This window comes from Rhinoraja longicauda, chromosome 1, assembly GCF_053455715.1.
Source record: "Rhinoraja longicauda isolate Sanriku21f chromosome 1, sRhiLon1.1, whole genome shotgun sequence".
Taxonomy (NCBI): Eukaryota; Metazoa; Chordata; class Chondrichthyes; order Rajiformes; family Arhynchobatidae; genus Rhinoraja; species Rhinoraja longicauda.
Genome location: NC_135953.1, coordinates 60726373 through 60752166, shown reverse-complemented (window position 1 = coordinate 60752166; position 25794 = coordinate 60726373). Strand labels below are relative to the sequence as shown.

The following is a 25794-nucleotide window of genomic DNA, read 5'->3' as shown; positions in this document are numbered from 1 at the left end:
AACTATATCACTAACTTTGAAATACATTTTATTTCGGTGTTATACAGTGATTGCTTAATGGAAAACACTATTAAATCAATACCTCAATTTGGCTTTAAAGACTATAATGGAATTCATATGGATTGTAAATGACTTACTGGACATTTCGCAGGGGAACAATCCAGCTTGAATATTCACTAACACTGCAATCCAATAATGTTTGTGTGTCATAGTGTTTAAATCCATAGAAACATCACTTGGTTATCATTATACAGGTTGTATACATGATATCTAATATCTGCAGTTCAGGTACTGTGAGTGAAATACGTTTGATGAATATTGTACATCGGAAAGCTTGCATAAGGCAATGGCAACATTACTTCGGAAAGATTTAAAGAAAGAGATATTTAATCCAAATGAAGACCGTCTGTTTGCTGTGATTGAAGTGAGAACAGGTGACCAGGAAGATGAAAGGTATTTCCTTTGCTGTTCAGGTAACTTTAGTGCTTATATACTGTACAGTCTTTATTATTTCTGAACATTGTAAATATATTTTAGGCAAACTATAAGGGGTTAAATGTGACGTTAATTCAATCAAGATTATTTGCATGATTATTTTACCAAATTCATTGAAATTCGTGAAATGCAGAAATAAGCAGTTTGGTATTTAAGTGGAGTTTAAAATCTTTTTAAAAATATGATGCCCCATTCCTAATTAACCACCTGCTTTATAATCACAGTGGCTGCAGCTGTATAGATCAAATTGATTAAGTTGCCAAATTAATTTAAAATGTCAGCTTTTTATTTTAATTGTTTTCCCTTTCCTGTTGCTTAATTTATGATTTTTTAAAATTGATGGTTCTTCATTACTTCCTCATTGAAATGTTTTCTCACCTTCTATATGTCGTCTTTAACCTAAGCTGCTGCTGCAGCATTTCAGCATTTGTTGCGCCCTGTTCTAATCTCTGGACAATTCAGCAATCACCAGAATCCATTTGTTAAAACATCTGGTTTTAGCTCTGCCTGACTGCAATTTTTTCAAATCCACCTAACATGAAAGATGCACTTTTGAAGTATCAGGCTGGTTGATTTCAATTACAGTGAGAGAAGTCAAGTCAAGTCAAGTCAATTTTATTTGTATAGCACATTTAAAAGCAACCCACGTTGACCAAAGTGCTGTACATCTGATTAGGTACTAAGGAAAAAAAATGAAACATACAGTAGCACGCAAACAGTTCATAGCGCCTCCTCAATGAGCCTCAAACGCTAGGGAGTAGAAATAGGTTTTGAGCCTGGACTTAAAGGAGTCGATGGAGGGGGCAGTTCTGATGGGGAGAGGGATGCTGTTCCACAATCTAGGAGCTGCAACCGCAAAAGCACGGTTACCCCTGAGCTTAAGCCTAGACCGCGGGATAGTGAGTAGCCCCAAGTCGGCTGACCTGAGGGACCTGGAGTTAGAGAGGTGGGTTAGAAGATTTTTGATGTAGGGGGGGGGAATGTCCATTTAGGGCTTTATACGTGAATAGGAGGAGCTTGAAGTTGATTCTGCAAGTACAGGGAGCCAGTGGAGAGAGGCCAGAATCGGGGTGATGTGGTCCCTTTTACGGGTACCCGTCAGGAGTCTCCCTGCGGCGTTTTGGACCAGTTGCAGGCGGGACAGGGAAGATTGGCTGATCCCAGTGTATAGGGAGTTGCAGTAGTCTAGGCGGGAGGAAATGAAAGCGTGAATGATTTTTTCTGTGTCGTCGAATTGGAGGAAAGGTTTGATTTTAGCTATGGTTCGAAGTTGGAAGAAGCTGGCTTTTACCACAGCGTTGACTTGCTTATCAAATTTTAATGCAGAGTCAAATATCATGCCGAGGTTTTTGACATGCGGTTTGACTAGGCAGGATAGACTTCCAAGACTGCCTGTTATCGATTTGATGGAGTCGGGGGGGCCGAATAGGATGACCTCAGACTTGCTCTCATTTAATTGGAGGAAGTTCTGTGCCATCCAACATTTTATGTCCTCAAGGCAGTGTAAGAGGCTGTTTAAATTTGACTGGTTGTTGGGTTTCAGGGGGAGGTAAAGCTGAGTGTCATCGGCATAGCAGTGGAAAGAAATGCCGTGCCTTTGAATGATTTGGCCAAGGGGGAGCATGTATAGAGAGAAGAGAATGGGGCCTAGGATGGAGCCTTGTGGAACTCCGCAGGAGAGGCTAGCTGGAGCAGAGGAATAACTGCCTATGTTGATGGCGAAACTCCTATCTTTGAGGTACGAAGCGAACCAGCTCAGGGCAGTGCCATCAATGCCAACCGCGTACCGGAGACGGTCAATAAGGATGGTGTGGTCCACTGTATCGAACGCTGCGCTGAGGTTGAGAAGGAGCAGGATTGCACAGTCGCCAGTGTCGATGGCGAGAAGCAGGTCGTTGTGTACCTTCAACAAGGCAGACTCTGTGCTGTGGTGGGCTCTGACACCTGACTGGAAACTTTCCAGGATGGTGTTTTGGTGCAGGTAGGGCACTAATTGGTTTAGAATTGCCTTTTCAAGGACTTTTGACAGGAATGGCAGTTTGGAAATGGGTCTGTAGTTGCTAGGCAAGGTGGGGTCTAGGTTAGGTTTTTTCAGTAGGGGCTGGACCACCGCGTGCTTGAAACTGGTTGGAACAGTGCCAGTGGCCAGAGAACTGTTGATAATAGAGAGGATGCTGGGACCGGCTATTGCAATGACATCCTTCAGAAGGGCAGTGGGGGCAGGATCAAGGGGGCAGGTTGCAGATTTCATAGCGGAGACAAGCTTTGCAAGGGAGGATAGAGTGACGGGTTGGAAGCAGTCCAATTTAGATGAACAGACTAGTGAGACAGCTAAGTCATGGGTGGGAGGGGAAATGTTAATTCTAATGTTCTCAACTTTGTTGGTGAAAAATTTAGCGAATTCTTCGCACTTAGCAGGGGACCCAACTAAGCTGGTACTGGGGGCGGGACATATGACAGAGGTAATTGTGCTAAATAGGACCTTGGAGTTATGAGAGTTTTTGGAAATAAGGTCGGAGAAGTATTGTGCTCTAGCAGACTTTACTGCTTTCTGGTATTTGAGAAGATTGTTTCTCAGAATTTCGAAGGAAATTTGAAGCTTGTCACATTTCCACCTCCTTTCTGATTTTCTGCACTCCCTTCTTAGGGCTTTGGTGGTGTCATTGAGCCAAGGCCGACCTTTGGGCTTAGGCTTTTTCATTTTAAGGGGAGCGATAGAATCCAGGATGGAAGAGCAAGTGATATTAAATAAAGAGGCGAGATCCTCAGTGCTGAGATGGGGGGGAGAGGCCTCAATAGTGCAGATGTTGGGGGCAGCTGTGAGAGCCTCGGAGAATTTACTGGCAGTCAATGAATTTATGTCGCGGGAGTAGCGAACAGGGAGATGAGATTTTGAGGGAGATAAAGGCAGAGATGCGTCAAAAATGATAGCGCTGTGGTCCGATAGTCAGGCTTCAGTAGTTTCAATGTTGTTGATTGGGAATCCGGACGATAACACTAGGTCGAGAGTATGGCCTAACTTGTGAGTGGGTCCCGTGGTGTGAAGAGTCAGATTGAAGGACTCAACCAGGTGCATAAATTCACTCACAAGAGGCTTAGTGGGACAGCAAACATGTATATTAAAGTCACCAAGAATCATGATCCGGTCAAATTTGGGCAAAATGCTAGAAATCAGATCAGCAAATTGGGTGATGAAGTCCTTATGCATTTTTGGTGGGCGATACACAAGAACAATTAAGAGGGGATAGGCTAGGCCTACTTTAATTAGTTGCACCTTGAAACTGGAGAAATGATCAGCGTTCAGGAGGCGGCAGTTGAAATGTTTCTTAAACACAGTGGTTAAGCCCCCACCGCGTCCGGAGAGCCTAGGCGAGGTGAAGCACTTAACATTTTAAGATGAGTGACTCTGCCACTGCAGAAAGATTTTCACATATGTTAAATTAAAATAAGCTACTATTAAATTATATGTGTTCTTCCCCTATTTCATTCATTGCAGTGGAATGATAGCAGTCTTCCTTCTGCTGGCAGGCTTCAAGGCACACTTGAGGTATTTGAGCATAGAATAAGCTGTTATGTAAGAAATCCTGTCCCTGAGATAAGAAATTAAACAACATATTGGGTGATCATGAAAAAAAATCTTAAAGTAGAAATGAGGAGCTTTTCATCAATTAATATTATGAAGGCAGATTGCCTGGCCATTATTTGGCACGGTGTGGAAGCTTGCTGTGTACTGATTGGCACCCATGTTTGCTGCTTTACCACAGAGAATGCATTTTAGGAGAGAACACAGAGATCTCATACTCCAGCTCTCGGACTCCTCCTCGTACAGACGCTAACTCATGGACACCTCATCATATCTACCCCTTGACCATTACCCCACAGATGAGCACCAGGTCATCATCTCCCAGACTGTTGCAGATCTCATCGCCTCTAGCGATCTCCACTCTACAGCCTCCAACCTTATTGTTCCCCAGCCCCGCACTGCCCTGCACTGACCATTTCTATCTCTTCTCCAAAATCCACAAACAGGACTGTCCCAACCAGAAACATCACCTATCCATGTTCTCCAGGGCTGCTGCCTGTCCTGCTGAGTTACCCCAGCACTTTCTGTCCTTTTGCAGAGATCCTCACTGGAAATAATACCAAAAAGATGTCTACCTAAACATATGTTTCTCTCATTTGTTTTAAGAAAGTGAAATGGAGTGAAGAAGTGGGATTATTTTAAACTATTATTCGATGTCTACTCTTCATGTAGGGCCCAATGAAAGATTCATAATAACATATTAAATCAGTTGCAAAACATGGCGTTCAGTCTAGTGTGACTATTGCTGCAGCCATGAGTTAAACCTTTGTAGAATCGGATGGTGGGTAGTGATGGCAGGTTCATGAATGCAGAATGCATGCACTGCAACACCCAAGAAGATAGCCAAGGCAGACCATCTAAGAATCTATGTTCGTTGGTCAGATTTTCCTGAACTCTGAAAATCAACTGAAGTTCTCATTCTTGATTGATTTAGTACACCTAGTTAAACTCAGACAATTTACTAATTCAGAATCAGGAAGGAAGTGAAAAAAAAACCCACTTCCTATCTTGTATGGTTAGTGGTTGTTGATTGATTTCTAAATCCATTCTCTTATATTTGTGCATTTATATTTAGGATATGGGATTTGTAAAATGTCTCGAATGTACAAAAAAACTTGAAAAACTTTGCAGAGTAATGCTTATGTACCCTGAACCAGCACAACTAATTGTGCTTCTTTTAGTTTAAATGGAAGGCGAAGCAGGTAAGTAAATCCCACCAGAGGGAAGGATAATCTTCACAAATAGTTTTCTTCTCTGCACTTTACCCAATAGATACCCTTTTCACTAGCAATAAAATTAACACCCATCCATCCAGATTCTGTGATCAAGAAATACAACCATGCAATGCTCATATTCAATGCTAAACAGCTTCCTGACATTCCAATGGGAAATACGGTGTCTATTTCTTGTTAAGAATCACATAAGCTAAAAAATACAAGTCAGAAGCTTGGTGTTTCTGACAACTCTGCAAGTTTGGATTGAACTGAAATAGCTGCACCGGATGCACTCAGCAAAATTGAATATATACGTGACTTTACAGAGGCTGATGTTGTACTAGATCAATAAGATATGACTTTAGAATATATTTATCTGAATGCAGCTATTCATCCTCACCAATGTCTGTAATGCCCAGAGATACCTTCATTCCCTGTTGACTTCTTGATTAACAGCTATTACTCGAAGACTGATGCACACCCTGCAAACCTGACTTTTTTCGTCATTTTCCAAGTCAATTAACGGAATATCCCAGCCCATGTAGCACAGCATTTATGTGGCTGATACAATTGTGATACTGGTTAATGTGACCCCAAGATGTTTATGGCAATGGATTAGGCAATGGTAATACCATTGAATGTCAAGAGGCGGTGGTTAGAGATGGTCGTTGGAGATAATCATAGGACTGAAGTGAAGGAGTCCTGGCAAAATACAATTGGTATCAGTGAACATTTTATTGGACACTATTGAGTTTAGAGTATATCATCAAGTTTCAGAGAGAAATAGTATGGTTTTGCTCATTGAGGGCAGATTGAAGATTGAGGGCAAAACATTGGAAGAAAACAACTTTTGAGTTATTATATCACAGCTTGTTACTTTGTAAAGAAATTTTAAGATATGGATTATGTTTGATTTTAGGTTTAGGTTTATTATTGTCATGTGTACCGAGGTACAGTGAAAAGCTTTGTTTTGCATGCTATCCAAATAAATCAGATATACCATACCTAGATACAATCGCTTCATACCCAAGTACAATAGAAAGAGCAAAGGATGCTACATACACTGTAGTTCTCAGCATTGTCCCTTCAAGCAACATTTCCATTTTGTAGTGTCTGATTGCAGATACTTCACCTGGCCCTGCTGCATGATTAAAATGACTCAGTGCACCATCTTCTCTTTCTAGTAACAAAGTGCAAAGAAGTGCAAATCACATTTGTGAAAAATATGATATCGAGTCAAAATGAACAATTTGAAAAAGTAAGCTCTTGGTTTCTTGAAGATCTTAAGCTTGTGGATGGAAAAGAAGCACATCAAGTAAGTAGCCTACTTCCTGTCCTGCTGAGTTACTCCAGCATTTTGGGTCTATCTTCAAGTAAGTAGCCAGCAGAAAAGATTTAATTTATCTTTGTTTTCTATATTCCTTTGCATCATATAACATATAATTCACCTTATGTCGCATACTTGTTTTTCAAATTTCAAACTGGCAATTTTGGGGAAAGAGGGGTACTGGGAAAAGGGGAGGTCCCCCTCCCTCCCCCCTCCCCTCCCCCCTCCCTCCCCCCCCTACCCACCTCCCTCCCCTCTCCCTCCCCCCTCCCCCCTCCCCTCCCCTCCCCCCCTCCCCCCTCCCTCTCTCCCCCCTCCCTCCCCCCCCCCCCTCCCTCCCCCTACCCCCTCCCTCCCCCTACCCCCTCCCTCCCCTCTCCCTCCCCCCTTCCCCCCTCCCCTCCCCCCCTCCCTCCCCCTCCCCTCCTCCCTCCCCCTTCCCTCCCCCCCACTCCCCTCCCGGTTACAATGGAAACCCTACGAGGACGGGCCCAACGGGCACACTTGTGCTAGTATAACATATAATTCACCTTATGTCGCATACTTGTTTTTCAAATTTCAAACTGGCAATTTTGTTCTAACTCTCACAAAGTGTCCTTACCATGATCAAGACTTAAACCTTACTGTGAGGAGAAGAATAATCACGGAGGGAAACATTTGCCTGCTCCTCTGAATCCACTCAGACCTCAACCATCTTCATACGATACAATACAATACGATAGAACTTTATTTATCCCAGGAGGGAAATTGATCTGCCAACAGTCATAAACAACACAAAATACATGAAACATTAAATTAAAGTGACATGTGGAAAGACTTGGGGGATGTGCAAAGATTGGGATGGGTGAGTCAGTCTCAGTCTACCCCACAACAGCGGGAGGAGTTATAAAGTTTGATAGCCACAGGGAAGAAGGATCTCCTGTGGCGTTCTGTCCTGCATCTTGGTGGAACCAGTCTGTTGTTGAAGATGCTCCTCAGGTTGACCAGTATGTCATGGAGGGAGTGAGCTGTACTGTCCAGAATGCTCTGCAGTTTGAGGAGCATCCTCCCCTCCAAGACCACCTCCCATGAATCCAACTCCACCCCCAGGACGGGGCCAGCCTTCCTGATGAATTTGTTGATCCTAAATGGTGCCCACAGCCTTCGCCCTGCTGCCCCAGCACATGACAGCGAAGAAGACGGCACTGGCTACCACCGATTGGTAGAACATCTGCAGCATCTTACTGCGTGCTTTGGAGGTTTTCCACGGGAGACATATTCTTTCTACCTAAGACTTTTTATGAGGTGGCCAAGACCATCTCAGATGAGCACGGCAAGAGGATAGCAGAGGTTGTGACTTATAATATGTACAACAATAACCTGCATTAACGTAACACTTTTGGTTTAGAATATATCTTAAATTTTCACAGAGAATTCGAAGACATGACCAAAAATCTGTTGAGAATTAAGTTCTAAGGGACTTTTCCTGTGATAATGGAAGGGAAATTATGGCCAGAGAATTCAGAGAGAAGTTCCAATTAATACGAATGAAACAGCTGATGGTCCAGCAATTGTAGCAGTGCAACTGTGGGAGGAACTAATGCATCTGTTTCTGTAGTTCCTGACTCCAACTGCGGGAGGAACTAAAGCATCTGTTTCTATGGGTCCTGACTCCAACTGTGGGAGGAACTAAAGCATCTGTTTCTATGGGCCCTGACTCCAATTCCCTTGTGTATTTTCCTTTGATGCGTAATAACTTGATAGCATTAGAAACACATCGAATCATCATAACTCACTGGAGCTTAATTTGAAAAACTACAAATATATTGCAATGATAGGCAAAAAAGACTATCTCATCAAATCAACAAATGTAATACAGGGCAGACAGCATTTGTGGAAAAATAAACAGGCTTAATATTTCAGGTGAAAGACTCTATCAGATCTGAAAATATGAGAGACCAACTCTGTTTCTCTATCCACAGATGCAGTCTAACCTGTTAAGTGCTTCCGGCATATGCTGATTTTCCATAGAACATAGAACAGTACAGGAACAGGAGCAGCATCCCACAGTTTGCGCTGCACTTGATGCCGTTAAACTGATCTCATCTGCCTGTACACGATCCATATTCCTCTATTCCCTGCACTTCCATGTGTCTATCCAAAAGCTTCTTAAACACCACTACCGTATCTGCCTCCACCACCACCCCTGGTAATGCATTCCATACCCCCACTACTCTCTGTGTAAAAAACCTGCCACGCACATCTCCATAAACTTTCCCCTTCTTACCTTATAGCTATGCCCTCTAGTGTTGGACATTTCTTCCCTGGGGAAAAGGTTCCAGTAGTTACATTTTTTTACTTCAAAGGATTTCCATACTGAGAACTTGCTTTACAATTTATTCTATTTTCTTCATTGTTGGAAGTTATTTGAAGAAATAATTTGAAGAAATGATTGGCGTAGATGGGACATGTTGATCAGTGTGGGCAAGTTGAGCCAAAGGGGCTGTTTCCACGCTGTATGACTCTATGACTCTAAATGTGGCAATGCTCTCACTTGCAAGACCTGAATATAACCCTGCCCATCTGACCAGAATATTGCAGGGTGGAGAAAGGATTTGGTTAAAAATAGCAATCAGGTGTTACCCTCAATACTTTTTTGTGCATTTCTGATGACCTACCTTCATCTGTGGACATTTAACAAAACAAAAATTGGAGTTAGGCATTCAGTCCCTCACATCTGCTCAGCCATTCAGTAAAATCCTGGTCCATCTTTCTTACACAAACCCCATAGTCCTTGATTTCCCCATAAAGTTTCTACCTTAAATATACTCACAACTGAGTCTCCACAACCATCTTGGCTTCAGAATATTAAAGATTTAGTTCCCTCTAGGTTAATAAACTTCTTATTTTGGTCCTTTCTTGAGAGTGTAATCCCTGATTCTGGATACCCTGGCCGGGAAAAAACACCACCCTAACATCTACCCCATCAAAGCCCTCCATAACCTGGCCCCATCCTACCTGACCGACCTCCTCCACAGGCACACTCCCACCTGCACCCTCCGCTCTGCCGCTGCCAATTTCCTATCCCCCCACATCCGGACTAAACTCAGATCCTGGGGGGACAGGGCTTTCTCCATCGCTGCTCCCACCCTATGGAACTCACTACCCCAAACCGTTAGAGACTCCCCCACACTCACCACATTCAAAACATCGCTGAAGTCTCACCTGTTCAGTACTGCCTTCAACCACTGAAGGTCACCTCACCTTCTGTCTCCTTTCTCTGTTCATTTATTTATTTACTTATTTATCTATTTATTCATTTCCCTATGTTCTCAAAATCTCTGTAAAGCGTCTTTGAGTATATGAAAAGCGCTATATAAATAAAATGTATTATTATTATTATTATTATCCATCCTTGAAGGCAGTTTGGTGATGATTGCATCTCATTCTTCTAAACTCAAGGAAGTATAGCCAGTCCGTTGGTGAAATATCACCTCATACTCCATTTAGGTATCTTATAAAACACAACAGTATGAACATTGAATTTTCCAATTTTAGGTAACTTCTAACAACCCCACCCCTCCCCATCCTCTTTCTCCCACACATCCCCCTCTCCCCTGTGCCCCACCTGAACTCACACCTATTTCTCCCCTCCCCTCCCCTTCCTCACCTCTGGCTTTACAATTTGGAACTCTTCAATCCTTTCTCGTATCTTCTGCTTTAATCTCTGGCCTTTGTTCCAACCATCTGCCTATCAAAAACCTCCTTGTCTGTGTCCACCTATTTCCTACCACACTTTGTCCTGCATCGCCTCTTCTCCCCCATACAATCAGTCTGGTGAAGGGAGCTGAACTGAAATGTCATCTATCCATGTTCTCCAGAGATGGTGCCTGACCTGTTGAGTAATCCCAACAGATGTGTCCTTCAGTCTGTTCAATCTCTCCTCACAGTTTAGTTTAGTTAGTTTAGTTTAGTTTAGAGATACAGAGTGGAAACAGGCCGTTCGGCCCACTGAGTTCACGCAGACCAGCGATCCCCGTACATTAACACTATCCTACACACACGAGGGACAATTTACGCATCCACCAAGCCAATTAACCTACATACCTGTACATCTTTGGAGTGTGGAAGGAAACCGAAGATCTCGGGGAAAACCCATGCTGTCACCGGGAGAACGTACAAACTCTGTACAAACAGCACCCTTTGTTGGGATCAAACCCGGGTCTCCAGTGCTGCAAGTGCTGTAAGGCAGCAACTCTACCGCTGTGCCACCCACAGGATAAACCCTTCCTCTTAGGAATCAATCTGGTGACCATTCATTTCCTCCATCACAAGTATAAACTTACTGAGGCAGATAATCTAGACCTGTACTCAGTAGACATGAGACAGATAGTCTAGACCTGTACTCAGTAGACATGAGACAGATAATCTAGACCTGTACAATGAAGTCCTCATACAGATAGTATAGACCTGTATATAGTGAGCTGATGTCACACCAGGGCTCAACATGAATGTGATAGGATGAGCTTATTCTTCTATTCAAAGCATCTGAAATAAAGGTAATGATGCTGTCTGTCTTCCTATTTTGTGAGGCATTGATATCATTTACTCTCTGCGGGAGCCTAAATAATATTCAGATTAGAGGTCCAATTATATTATTGGAATTAGAATATACTTTCAATAATACTTTATTGAAACAAGGAACTGCAGATGCTGGTTAATACACAAAAGGACATAAAGTAACCTGACACTGGCTAGAAATCCTGCTGCTGCACAGTATTTGGATAAAGTTTCCATTCACTCTCCACTGTAGCTACTGTTCCTCTTGGCCCTCAGAGAAAGGCAGATTTATCAAAGTTTCTTTTAAACATCAAATCTGTCTTGACCCTGCCAATTGGGACAATGTCAACTGTGCTGTCTATGAAACATTGCACCCACTCAGTTTCTTTCTTGTACTGAAATGTTAGATTCTTTGGAGGGGAACCCATGGCATCAGCTGATACAGGGACCCCCTACACCATCTACCTTGTTGTCAATTTGCCTTGTTCGTGACTGACAGAGATTCTGCTTCTTTAAATAATTGGAAATTTGTTCTTTGATATGGCAAAATACTGGTGAAATTGAATTTACAAGACATTCCCTGTGATTCTGGGTTTCCCACTGCATTTCTGAAGGCGACTGACTAAGTTTTCTGATAAATACTAACGTATTTTGTGCAAGCTATTCAAAATATATTAATACCGGAATTTGATTGTGCTGATATAGTAAAATTGGAGAGGGTGAAAAATTCACTTTGAAAAAAAGAAGAGGTAAAAGTATTTTTTGAAATATATAGTTTTTAATAATAAGGTGAATTGCATGCTTTACTTTGACAAATGAATGATCATAAATGAATCTGTTTCCATATTTTTAGGATAATCCACACTTCGATTTGCACTTTGATAAAGTTTATGGTTGGGAAAGTTCCAGCACAGCTTCCAAGTATAAATTTGTCCGATGTTTGCAAGAGCTTAATCATCACTACCTGGGGAAGGAGATCACATTTGTAAATTTTGATGTTGATTTTCTAATTGACACCAATTCGATTGTGGATAGAGGGGATTGCATGCTTGCTGTGAATATGTTTGTGTTATATCTTTATAACTGTCTGTGTTTATCTGCATGCAAATAAGATTAGCACAAGATGTTCAAGATATCATGTATGTCTCATGCCATTAACTGTTTATTGGCTGAACATTAGAAAACACAGAAGCAAACTTTAGTTCCGAGAATGAACTGTTGCTTTAATGACACAACAAAATTGAATATCGATTCCGATTCATGTATTTCAGGTTTAGATCAGTCCATCATCCACTGAATAAGCCATATTTGTACAAATTGTAAATAAATGAATATGGATAGATAGCATAAGACCCTTTCTCTGTCCACAGAAAAATGAAAAAAACATGAGGCTGATAAACAATTACATTATAATGTAGACGGAACATGCTGGATTAGCTCAGCGGAACAGGCGGCATTTTTGGATAGAAGGAATGGGTGACGTTTCAGGTCAAGACCCTTCTTCAGACTGAGAGTCAGGGGAGAGGGAGACACAGAGAAAAGGAAATGTAAAGTGTGAAAACGAGACATCAAAGGGGATGGAATTCAAGGAACTAAACCTACCTGATCTCTCGGTTGCTAAACACTTTAACTCCCCTCCCATTCCCATACTGACCTTTTTGTCCTGGGCCTCCTCCACGCCCAGCGCAAATTGGAGGAATAGCACCTTATATTTGACCTGGGTAGCTTACACCCCTGCGGATGAATATTGACCTCTCTAAATTCAAGTAACCGTTGCTTTCCCTGTCTCTCCATCCCTCCCCTTCGTAGCTCTCCGACCAGTCTGACTGTCCCTTTGATGAAATGTTATCTCTGTATGCTTCATTGTCACCTACTCCTTGCTAACAATGATCTATTCTACACTTTCCTTGATCCCTTTGATATCGTTTTCCCACCTTATACTTCCTTATCTCTGTGTCTCCCTCTCCTCTGACTCTCAGTCTGAAGAAGGGTCTTGACCCAAAATATTACCCATTCCTTCTGTACAGAGGTACTGCCTGGTCCGCTGAGTTACACCAACGTTTTGTTTCTATTTTCGGTGTAAGCCAGCATCTGCAGTTCCTTCCTATATATTATAATGAAGATAGCTCCTTTGAAATATGCTATATAAAATCGCCAACCTTCAATAGTTGTGCAAAGAGCACCTGCATTCTTCTTTACAATAAAATTCTTTGTTCCAAAATGAGAAATAAACAGTACAGTCATACTCCAACCTATTCTTGTTCTTCTGAGAAACAGCCCAATGATAATTTCACTTTCAATAAATATTTACTCACCCTTATAATGGTAATAAAATTGGGCCGGATGCCCAAATCTATTGGTTAATGGTTTATTTCAACATATACAGGCATGGCCTTTGTTAAAATTATTAAACAAAGGGACTTCAAACAAATGCATTGAAACATATCAAAGAGTGAAGCATTGACCCCCATGCTAATCTATTTCAGATCATTAATATAGATGAATAATGGAATCTTATCCATCACAATTAAAAAGATTTTCTTATCATCACAACATAAACAATATGTTTGTAACAATTCATTCGAGCCAGTTCAAGAAACTCATAAATTGGTTTCATCTTTCCGTTTTTGCTATTCTCTCCATAAGGTTTAAAGTTAAATCACTAAATCAAAGTCTTGTGATGTTTCTATGAACCAACTCCCACACTGCAGGACACTGTTAAAGATGAAATAGGCCAGTCTAATTAATTTAAAGCAAAGCTTTGATGATGTCAGTTTTTGAACTTGAACACACTGAGGTTGAAGAAAAAAAGAAAAGATTGGAGGAGGAAAGAATGACCGTGGATCTGAAGTCTTAAAAAAAACAGGAAAATATGTGGTTAAGCATCATCTAACCACATAGTGCGAATGCAGTTCATTTAGTAACAGACCAGAAATGAATTGCAATGTGATTCAAGCAAACTGACAAGCTGTTAACAATTTTTTTCATTTTCTTGGATTATTTTCAAACCTGCTTTTGGAAAAAAAACATTTTGCTTTTAAATTTCTTTAAATGAATTAAATATTTATTTTTCATTTCTTTGCTCAGCATGGTGGCGTAGTGGTAGAGTTGCTGCCTTATAGCACCAGAGACCCAAGTTCGATCCTGACTATGGGTGCTGTTTGTATAGAGTTTATACATTCTCCCTGTGACCTGCATGGGTTTTCTCTGGGATACATAGATACATAGACAATAGGTGCAGGTGGAGGCCATTCGGCCCTTTGAGCCAGCACCACCATTCAATGTGATCATGGCTGATCATCCACAATCAGTACCCCGTTCCTGCCTTCTCCCCATATCCCTTGATTCCACTGGCCCTAAGAGCTCTACCTAACTCTTTTTTGAATGCATCCAGTGAATCGGCCTCCACTGTCTTCTGAGAATTCCACAAATTCAGAACTCTCTGTATGAAAAACATCCTCATCTCCGTTCTAAATGGCCCACCCCTTATTCTTAAACTGTGACCCGTGGTTCTGGACTCCCCCAACATCAGAACATGTTTCCTACATCTAGCGTGTCCAATCCCTTAATAATTTTATATGTTTCTATAAGATCCCCTCTCATCCTTCTAAATTCCAGTGAATACAAGCCCAATCGCTCCATTCTTTCATCATATGACAGTCCCGCCATCCCGAGAATTAACCTCGTGAACCTATGCTGCACTCCCTCAATAGCAAGAATGTCCTTCCTCAAATTAAGATCTCCCATTTCCTCCCACACTCCAAAGATGTATTGGTTTGTAGGTTAATTGACTTGGTATAATTCTAAATTGACCCTAGTGTGTGTAGGACAGTGTTATTGTGCAGGGATCGCTGGTCGGCACGGACTAGTGGGCCGCGCTGTATCTCTAAACTAAAAAACCTAAGCTCATAAAAAGGTATCGTTGTAGATGTTATTTCTTTCCCCACAGAAATATGTCACCTGGTCATTTGTGATCTGTTTCATGTCTCCATTCTTAATAGATAAATGACGTTGTCTTTATTTCTAATGCTGTTGAATTTTACTTCAAATACATTGTCATTTCTCTGTACTCATCTAAAAGTACTGTAAATATTTTACCCTTTATGAAGCATTTAAATGCTTTGATATTTAGTGTACTATACAACCATATAGTGCATTAGTTATGATTATTTTGGTTCATGAATAATTTACATGTTGACTTTATCTCTTTGCTAACTAAATTGCATATGATTTGTGTAAAATACCTATGGCTCCTGAATGATAATTCAACACTTGATCCATAATTAAAGTGCAGTTCTTTCCTTATCTCTTATTTATTTTCATATAAAAGGTAACAGATAGAATGCAGTGTGATGACAACTTTTATCGAATTGAAATTGACAAACAGGATTTTAAACATAAACTAGACCAAGTGAACCCGTTGGGTCCAAACCTCTCCTGCATTGGTGCAGCACCCCCTTCCCCCCCCCCTTCCCCCCCCCCCCTTCCCCCCCCCCCTTCCCCCCCCCCCCTTCCCCCCCCCCCTTCCCCCCCCCCCCTTCCCCCCCCCCCCTTCCCCCCCCCCCTTCCCCCCCCCCCTTCCCCCCCCCCCCTTCCCCCCCCCCCTTCCCCCCCCCCCCCTTCCCCCCCCCCCCCCTTCCCCCCCCCCCCCCCTTCCCCCCCCCCCCCTTCCCCCCCCCCTCCCCCCCCTCCCCCCCCCCCCTTCCCCCCCCCCCTTCCCCCCCCTCCCCCCCCCCCCCCTTCCCCCCCCCCTTCCCCCCCCCTCCCCCCCCCCTTCCCCCCTTCCCCCCCCTCCCCTTCCCCCCCCTTTCCTCCCCCCCCCCCTTTCCTCCCCCCCCCCCTTCTCCCCCCCCCCCCTTCTCCCCCCCCCCTTCTCCCCCCCCCCTTCTCCCCCCCCCTTTCCTCCCCCCCCCCCCTTCTCCCCCCCCCCCCTTCCCCCCCCCCATTTCCCCCCCCTCCCCTTCCCCCCCTTTCCTCCCCCCCCCCCCTTTCCTCCCCCCCCCCCCTTTCCCTCCCCCCCCCCTTTCCTCCCCCCCCCCTTTCCTCCCCCCCCCCTTTCCTCCCCCCCCCCTTTCCTCCCCCCCCCTTTCCTCCCCCCCCCCCTTCTCCCCCCCCCCTTCTCCCCCCCCCCTTCTCCCCCCCCCTTCTCCCCCCCCCCTTCTCCCCCCCCCCTTCTCCCCCCCCCTTCTCCCCCCCCCTTCTCCCCCCCCCTTCTCCCCCCCCCCTTCTCCCCCCCCCCCTTCTCCCCCCCCCTTCTCCCCCCCCCTTCTCCCCCCCCCTTCTCCCCCCCCCCTTCTCCCCCCCCTTCTCCCCCCCCCTTCTCCTCCCCCCCCCTTCTCCCCCCCCCCCTTTCCCCCCCCTTCCCCCCCCCCCCCCTTTCCCCCCCCTTCCCCCCCCCCTTTCCCCCTTCCCCCTTCCCCCCCCCCTTCCCCCCCCCTCCCCCCCCCTTCCCCCCTTCCCCCCCCTCCCCTTCCCCCCCCTTTCCTCCCCCCCCCCTTTCCTCCCCCCCCCCTTCTCCCCCCCCCCTTCTCCCCCCCCCCTTCTCCCCCCCCCCTTCTCCCCCCCCCTTTCCTCCCCCCCCCCTTCTCCCCCCCCCCCTTCCCCCCCCCCTTTTCCCCCCCCTCCCCTTCCCCCCCTTTCCTCCCCCCCCCCCTTTCCTCCCCCCCCCCTTTCCTCCCCCCCCCCCTTTCCTCCCCCCCCCCTTTCCTCCCCCCCCCCCTTTCCTCCCCCCCCCTTTCCTCCCCCCCCCCTTCTCCCCCCCCCCTTCTCCCCCCCCCTTCTCCCCCCCCCCCTTCTCCCCCCCCCTTCTCCCCCCCCCCTTCTCCCCCCCCCTTCTCCCCCCCCCTTCTCCCCCCCCCTTCTCCCCCCCCCTTCTCCCCCCCCCTTCTCCCCCCCCCTTCTCCCCCCCCCTTCTCCCCCCCCCCTTCTCCCCCCCCCTTCTCCCCCCCCCCTTCTCCCCCCCCCTTCTCCCCCCCCCTTCTCCCCCCCCCTTCTCCCCCCCCCTTCTCCCCCCCCCTTCTCCTCCCCCCCCCTTCTCCCCCCCCTTTTCCCCCCCTTCCCCCCCCTTTCCCCCCCCCTTCCCCCCCCCCTTTCCCCCCTTTCCCCCTTTCCCCCTTCCCCCCTTCCCCCTTTCCCCCCTTCCCCCCTTCCCCCTTTCCCCCTTCCCCCCTTCCCCCTTTCCCCCTTCCCCCCTTCCCTCCCCCCTTCCCCTTCCCCCCTCCCCCTCCCTCCCTCCCTCCCTCCCCCTCCCTCCCTCCCTCCCTCCCTCCCTCCCTCCCTCCCTCCCTCCCTCCCTCCCTCCCTCCCTCCCTCCCTCCTCCTCCTCCCTCCTCCCTCCTCCCCTTCCCCCACCTCACTCCCCCCCTTCCCCCCACCTCACTCCCCCCACCCTCCCTCCTCCCCTCCTCCCCTCCTCCCCTCCTCCCCTCCTCCCAGGGCCGTCTTAACGCATGGGCCTGATGGGCACTTGCCCGGGGGCCCCATGCTGATCTGTGTATGTTAAGTGACTTGCAATAAATAAATACTACTTTAAAAATGTAGGTTCAATAGGCGCTTTTTTCGCAACATTTTCAGTGCTTCTCACAGCGATCTGTAAGTGCTTTTCGCAACAATGTAGCACCCTAAGTCCATCGCTAAGTGCTTTTCGCCGGCACGACAGGGGGGGGGGCTGGTAGGTAAATGGGGGTGGGGGAGAGTAACGGTGGGGGCCCCAGTACACTGCTTTGCCCGGGGGCCCATAATGCTGTAAAAACAGCCCTGCCTCCTCCCCTCAACCCTCATCCTCCCTCCCTAGGAGATAGATTTAAACTTTAAAATGTGAACAACTTTAAAAGTATAACACCGATTTCAATGAAACTTCTTCCATTAGCACCAAAGAGACGACGATGAGTAAGGTGGGCCTAAAATTGTTGCGCTATCGTATACCATTTTGGCTGTAGTTCAGGAACAAACAAACAAACAAACGAGAGTTTTAGTATATAGATGGGAGAAAATCAGAGTTAAAGTTTCAAATAAATGATGAAAGATTATTGACCTGAGAAATTAATTGTTTTTCAGCTTAAACTTGATTCTTTGGAGTTTACAAAGCGAAGGGGTAGTCTTACAAAGGTGTATATAATCATGAGGGGAATTGGAGTGAATGCATAGAATCCTTTACCCAGGGTAGGGGAATCAAGGACCAGAGGACATGAGAGGGGAGATTTATTAGATACCTGTGGAGCAATTTTTTTCACTCAGAAGGTATTGGGTACAGTATATGAAATGAGCTGCCAGAGGAGGTATTTGGGGCAGTTCCTATAACAACATTTAAAAGACACTTGGACAGATGCATGGATAAGGGGATTTGGGCCAAACATGGGTAAACAGGACTAACTTAGATGGGGCACCTTGGTCGGCATGGATAAGTAGGGCCAACATCATCTTTGACGATAATGTGTAGACATCCCAAAAACAAAAAGAAATGAATGTTGCCCGAGCTGCTGAGGATTCACAACATTCTCTTTCAATTTAATTTCCAGCATCCATGGTATTTTACCTTTATAACAAATGTATCTGAACGGTCATGATGATAACATTTTCAGAAGCACATAAACAAGATTGTAAAAATGATCAGAATGATAAACTTTTAGAAAATCATAATCCCATAGATTCCCTAAAGATCCACTTGGTTGGTTCAGTATGGTGCTATGTAGCTGAATAGCTGTTTGCTTGGAGCTGAATAGCTGTACCTCATTAAATAATTATCAACTTTGCACCAAAAGAAAATCGATTTGTTTTGAGTCAAAAGTCTTGTTGTTTATGTTGAATTTGAGTGGACATATCTAACAGAATGATTTTATTAGAGTTTCTCATTAGCTGTAAAGTAGGGGAGTCAAAAAAATTTGTTGAACTATAGGTAATCTTTTTTCTGCACAAAATAAATGGTAAAAAATGAGTGATTCTGGATTAGCTTTATGTCTTGAAGCAAATCTAACAGAATGCGGAGTGAGGGGGTATGGGGAGAAGGCAGGAACGGGGTACTGATTGAGAGTGATCAGCCATGATCGCATTGAATGGCGGTGCTGGCTCGAAGGGCTGAATGGCCTACTCCTGCACCTATTGTCTATTGTCAAATGGTAGAAGTTACTTAATTTTTCCAAGCGTTACACTTTTCTCTATAACTAGAGGGCGGCATAATGGCAAAGCTGTAGAGTTGCTGTTCCTTACAACGCCAGAGCCCGGGTTTGATCCTGACTGCACGTGCTGTCTGTATGGAGTTTGCATATTCTCACTGTGACCGTGTGGATTTTCTCCAGGTCCTTTGGTTTCCTTCCATATCCCAAAGACTTGCAGATTTGTAGGTTAATTGGCTAGTGTGTAGGATAGAACTAGTGTACGGGTGATCACTGGTCTACGTGGATTTGATGGGTCAAAGGGCCTTTTTCCACACTGTATCTCTAAAATAAACTAAAACCTATCTAAACTACTAGACCACCTCCAGGAGTGACACTGAAAATTTACTACATATTGAACCCACACCTTTGATAGATTTAATACTGTAATCATTCCTAATAATAATAATCCTAGGAATCAGAAAACCTAAGCTACATTGGTGACAATATTTAACTCCTTAAGCCATTTGAAAAGGAAACTTCCAAGGATGAGTACAAAAACTTTATGCTGACAATTGTATCAAAATCAGCCTTGCATCAATTTAATAAGATCTGCTTCCAAAAATATTGTGCAGAGTTTCCACAGAGTTCTGAATTATTGTAAATTTTATATTGTGAAACTAAAAAAAATGTGAAATTATCATTTGACCATCAAATTAATTTGAACATTGTTCCAGAATTTAATGTTCTTCACGGCTCACAGGGGAATTGCCTTTATAAGCGTTTGATGACAGGCTCATAAGCTGATCCTACTCACATGGACTGAGATCAATATCTTCGCTCTGTCATAATGGTGCTTTGGTCTAATCACCAAGCTTTATATACAGTATATTTAATCATCAAGCTTTACCATCTTTAAATTGCTTTCGACAATGCACTTCACACAAACAGTGATTTAAATGTTTTCTACCAATTTAGAAGGTGGAAATTATCAGCATGGACTACTTATTGTTTTAATCAATATTTAAAGATTTTAATAAAATATATTATTAACAATCTTCATACCTCAGCAAAGAATGTAAGAAATCTTACCTGTGAATTGTTTGCAATGCTGGCCTTCTTACTTTAATAGGTGTTGCATTTTAAAAGTAAGCTTTGGAATTCCCCTCCTGGGGGTTGTAACAATCCCATTGACCAAGACAGAATCTGTGTCAGTGAATCAAGGAGAATATCTCCAAACAGTTATTTCTGTTTTCATTACAGTGACTTACAGTAGATATAACTGTCCATCTTTCTCTTGTTCTCTCTCTCCCTCTTTCTCTCTCCTTTTTATTTTTTTCCCCCGATATATGTTGTTGCACCAAGATTAGCTTTAATATCCATTACCTCGTTATCCTTTGGAAGAGAGTGGTAAAGTACCTTTTTAAATGTAAGAAAGGTACTCTAACAGTGCAGTTAGGCAAGGACAGCACGGTGGTGTTCAGATAGAGCTACTGCCTTACAGCGCCAGAGACCTGGGTTCGATCCTGACCATGGGTGTGTGTCTGTTCTCCCCGTGACCTGCGTGGGTTGTCTCCAAGATCTTCTGTTTCCTCCCACACTCCAAAGGCATACAGGTTGTGGACTGAAGAAGGGTCTCGACCTGAAACATCACCCATTCCTTCTATCCAAAGATGCTGCCTGTCCCGCTGAATTACTCCAGCATTTTGTGTCTATCCAGGTTTGTAGGTTAATTGACTTGGTATAAATGTAAAATTGTGCCTAGTTTATGTAGGGTAGTGTTAATGTGCGGGGATCGCAGGTGGGTGTGGACTCGGTGGGTCAAAGGGGTTGTTTCCGCACTGTATCTCTAAAATAAACTAAAACTAAGGAGTTACTGAGTTTTGATCCTGTGACGATCAGGGGATGGCAATACTTTCCAAATCAGGACACGATGTGCCTTGCTTGAAATTGTTCCAGGTGATAACCATCTATCACTGTCATAATATAATTCATATGAAAATCATAGTAAACAAAATCCTATTTTTAGCTTAAAAAGACCACAATGTTCTGGAGTAACTCAGCAGGCCAGGAAGCAACTCTGAAGAACATAGATAGGTGACTGGCAAATGATAGGTGGATACCAGGAGAGAAAGCTTTTGATTGTCAGATGGTTGGACAAAGACCAGAGATGAAAAGACAAAAACACCCGCCAAATTTTTTGACGAACATTTGCACTCAGTCTGGCAGAGACTGCTGGATCTCCTGGTTGCTAACCAGTTTAATTGCCATTCCCATACTAACCTTTATGTCCTGGGCCTCCTCCATTGCCAGAGTGAGGCCACATGCAAACATGTGAAACAACACCCGATATTCTGCTTGGTTAGCTTATAATCCAATGTTATGAACATTGAATTCACCAATTTTATGTAACTAACACATACACCCCTCCCCCTTCCCCTCTTCCCTGTCCACATCACCCCCCCCCCCCTTCCCTGTTCCCCACCTGGATGTGCACCCATTTCTCCCTTTCCGCTCCCTGTGTCCCCTTCCACCTATATTCCTATCTCTAGCTTCACATTTTGCTCCTTTTCTATCATCTGCTTATCTCACACTTTTTATCTTTTCATCTCTGGCCTTTGTGCAACCATCTGACAATCAAAAACCCTCTCACCTGCATCCAACTTTCACTTACCAGTATTTGTCTTGCCCCTCATCTCTCTTCCAGCTTTCTTTCCCCACTATTACAATGTCTGACGAAGGGTCTTGACCCAAAATGTCACCTATGCATGTTCTCCCAAGATGCTGCCTGATCTGCAGAATTATTCCAGCATTTTGTGTCTTTTTTTGGATTGTGTTATTTTGGACATAACATTTTGCTGACATTTTTAAACAGGAGCAAAATAAAACCAACATAACACATGGTATGAATATTGATTCATCTAACTTCAAGTCACCCCGGTATTCCCTCTCTCCATTACTCCCCCATCCAAGTCACACCAGCTTTTTGTTCCCACCTAGCAAACAGCTAACAATCGCCTGTTTCCTTTATCATTGTGCAATGACTGCCTCGCCAACAATCTATCTGTTCTTTCCTTCATTGTTGTATTAATAGTATGTGGTATATGTATGTTTTAGAGTTCTTTAGCTTGTTTTATGTGAGGGGTGGGGGGGGGGGAGGTGGGGGAAACTTTTTTAATCTCTTACCTCAACAGAGCTGCAATTTTTTATCGTGTCGTATCTCTGTCCACACTGCGGCCTAACATCGAGAAGTTGGCTGCCTCTTGCTGAAGATTGACCTTGGAGCTCCAACCACGGGAGCCTGCGGACTTTAAAATCGTGGAGCTGGCGGTCCCTGGTTAGAGACCGACTTCGGGAGCTGCAAGCCGCAGGAGCTTCAACTGCCCCGACACAGGAGCTTAGATCGCCCCAACACGGGGACTTCGATTGCTGGCTGCTGGAGCTTCAATCGCCCCGACGGATGGTTCGACTGCTCCGACCGTGGGAGAATAAAGAGGGAAGAAGATTGGACTTTATTGCCTTCCATCACAATGAGGAATGTGGGGAATCCGCTGTAGTGGATGTTTGTTAACTTTTATGTAGTTGTGTGTCTTGTTGCTTTTCTTTTAGTATGGCTGTATGGTAATTCAATTATCACTGTACCTTAATTGGTACACGTGACAATAAAAGACCTTTGAAACCTTTTTACATATATTTCATTCATTTGTTCTATATCTCTCTACATCATCGTCTATATCTCTCGTTTCCCTTTTCCGTGACTTTTATCCTGAAGAAGGGTCTCGACCCGAAATGTCACCAATTCCCTCTCTCCAGAAATGCTGCCTGTCCCGCTGAGTTACTCCAGTATTTTGTGTCTATCTTTGGTTTAGATCATAATCATACTTTATTATCCAAGTATGTTTTGCAACATACGAGGAATTTGATTTGCCCTACAGTCATACCAATAAAAAGCAACAAGACACACAAAATACATTTTAACATAAACATCAACCACAGTGACTCCTCCACATTCCTCACTGTGATGGAAGGCAAAAAAAAAGATCAATCTCTTCCCTTCATTGTCTTCCTGCGGTCGGGGGCCTCGAGCCTTCTGTTGACGGGATGATCTTGGCCCCCTGTAGCCGGCGGTCGTGCCCTCCACATCGGGGCGATCAAGCATCCACATCGGGGAGATCTCAGCTCCCCTGCGCCAGGTGATCAGACCCCGGGTCGGGGCTGGTCGAACCTTCTGCGACTTGGAGCTTTCTGACATCAGTCTCTACCCGAGACTGTGAGCTCCTTGAAATCCGCAGGCCGCGGTTGAAGCGTCGATCCCAGGCAAGAGATCGCAGGCTCCAATGTTAAGTCCATGGCCCGCGGTGTGGCTCAAAGTCAGCCTCGAGCAAGGCCTCCAGCTCCATGATGTTGGGCCGCAGAGCGACTAGGGATACGATCCGGAAAACCATCTGCAGATCCTTCCTACACGACGGACCATGTATCTGTCTCTCTCAGCTGAATGGTGACATAGATAGCCAAGCACTTCAGGTTCTTTGTCATGCACATTTCTGATGATCTATCCTGGACCCAGCACATTGAAGTAATCACACAGAAAGTTCACCATGCATAGACACAAGATGCTGGAGTAACTCAGCAGAACACCAGCATTTTGTGTTACTCCAGCATTTCGTGCCTATCTTTGGTGTAAACCAGCATCTGCAGTTTCTTCCTCCACAAGTTCACTATGTAGTTACAGTTTAGTTTATTGTCATGTGTGTAGGAAACAGCATTAACCATAAGCCGTTAAACTTCACAAAAGGTACTTTATTAAGATTACATACAGACACCATGGCATTAGCCTCCATAGGACTTCACATCATAGATCAGACTGGCCCCAGCCAGTTGCATACCACAAGATGGCCTAGTGGAAAACCCAGCATGTACCACGGATCAGGTCGGCAATAAGAAAACCAAGTATGGATCAAGTTAGCAATAGCGATTGATCTACATCCTTCCCCTTCGGCTTTCGCCCATAAACTAAACACTAGCATGCAAATACATAATCGTATAATTATAGATGTTAAAAAAACAATTAGCTACAAACTACAGCGAAGCGGCATAGGATGCAATGTAAAATATGAGAGAGTAATGTTGAGTAGTATGAGAGTCCAACGACTGCATCTAGACATTGTCCTTGTATCTGGGATTAGGCCTGCAGACCCGTCCCCCACGTGTCCAGTACAGCCCCTCAGAGGTATTCTTTGCGGGTGATGCCTCGATCCGCACGGGTTTCACAGGGGATTTCTCGACAGGCCTTTCGGCACCGACCCCTCTGGTGGTTCTCTCACTGGTGTAGAGACAAGCTCCTGCTCCCAGAACGGCTCACGGACTGCTGTTACATGTCCATCATTTAGACAAGCATTTCCATCCTCTGTCCACAACAATTCATCTGGGTCGTCCGTGAAATCGTGTAGGAGTTGCCGCGATGGCACCGGCTCACTCACTGGTACGATATGTCTCCGGTTCCGTCTGTAAAGACCTCCTTCCGATTGAACCAAATAGGACCTTGGCTCTGGGCACATCTGCTTGATTGTGCCCATGCGATCATACCCTTTTTTTAAAACAAAAAATTTATTCAATTATTTAAAAATAATATTTTTAATAACCTTACCCCCATTGACGAACTGTACACTGCAAGGGCCAGGAAGCAAGCAGGCAAGATCATCTCTGACCCCTCTCACCCTGGCCACAAACTCTTTGAAGCACTTCCCTCTGGAAGGCGACTCCGGACTGTCAAAGCAGCCACAGCCAGACATAAAAACAGCTTTTTTTCCACGAGTGATATTTCTACTCAATAACCAAAGTTTGTGGTCCCTTTTTTGCTCTGGTTTATTTTCACCCGCATGTTTAGACCGTAATGGAGTATCCTTATTGTTTTGATGTGTTTCTGCTTTATTCTTAATCGTTAACTGTATGTTTGTGTTGTCATTTGTGAGCGGAGCACCAAGGCACATTCCTTGTATATGCATCCTTGGCCAATAAACTTATTCATTCATTCATTCATTCATAAAACAAAACAGAACACACCACCAGAATACAATACAAACAAATATACCAAACTATCAAACTATTATACAACTATATTACAATCCCTATCCAGGATGCATCCAATCCCCGGCAGTGCCCAACAGTCCCGGAAATCCCCCAGGGTATCCGTGGACAGCGCACATGCGAACATATCCTTTCTGGGTCTGTAGCCGGACAGTCTGTCCCTCTGACAACGGTTTAAGAGGGCAATTGGACCGATCGTAGCATGCCTTTAGAGTCTGCCGTTTGTGGTGCAGTTGAGCCTGAACTACCTGTGGCTCGTAGACGTGTGGCTGGAGCAGCTGCTTTGAGACAGGACGAGTGGTCCAGTCCATCTGGACATCAGTCATTGAGCTGGAGAGCCGTGTGTTGAGTCTCGTGGACATTGTGGAGATTGGGGACATCCAAAAATACATCCCCCCTGCTCTGCTGGACTTTTCTAGGACCTGTTTTGCACTGCGGACAGCCCACTCTGCCAGCCCA

The 25794-nt window shown here is 44.7% G+C and overlaps 1 protein-coding gene across 1 annotated transcript; it reads left to right on the top strand.

The window, feature by feature from the left end:
* Positions 1 to 346: 346 nt before the first annotated feature.
* On the top strand, positions 347 to 14015 carry LOC144605257 (exocyst complex component 1-like). The gene is made up of 4 exons (XM_078420777.1): positions 347 to 473; positions 6477 to 6607; positions 12012 to 12220; positions 13913 to 14015. Exons 1-4 carry the CDS (start codon positions 347 to 349, stop codon positions 14013 to 14015), a joined length of 570 nt encoding a protein of 189 aa, XP_078276903.1.
* The last annotated feature ends 11779 nt before the right edge of the window (positions 14016 to 25794 follow it).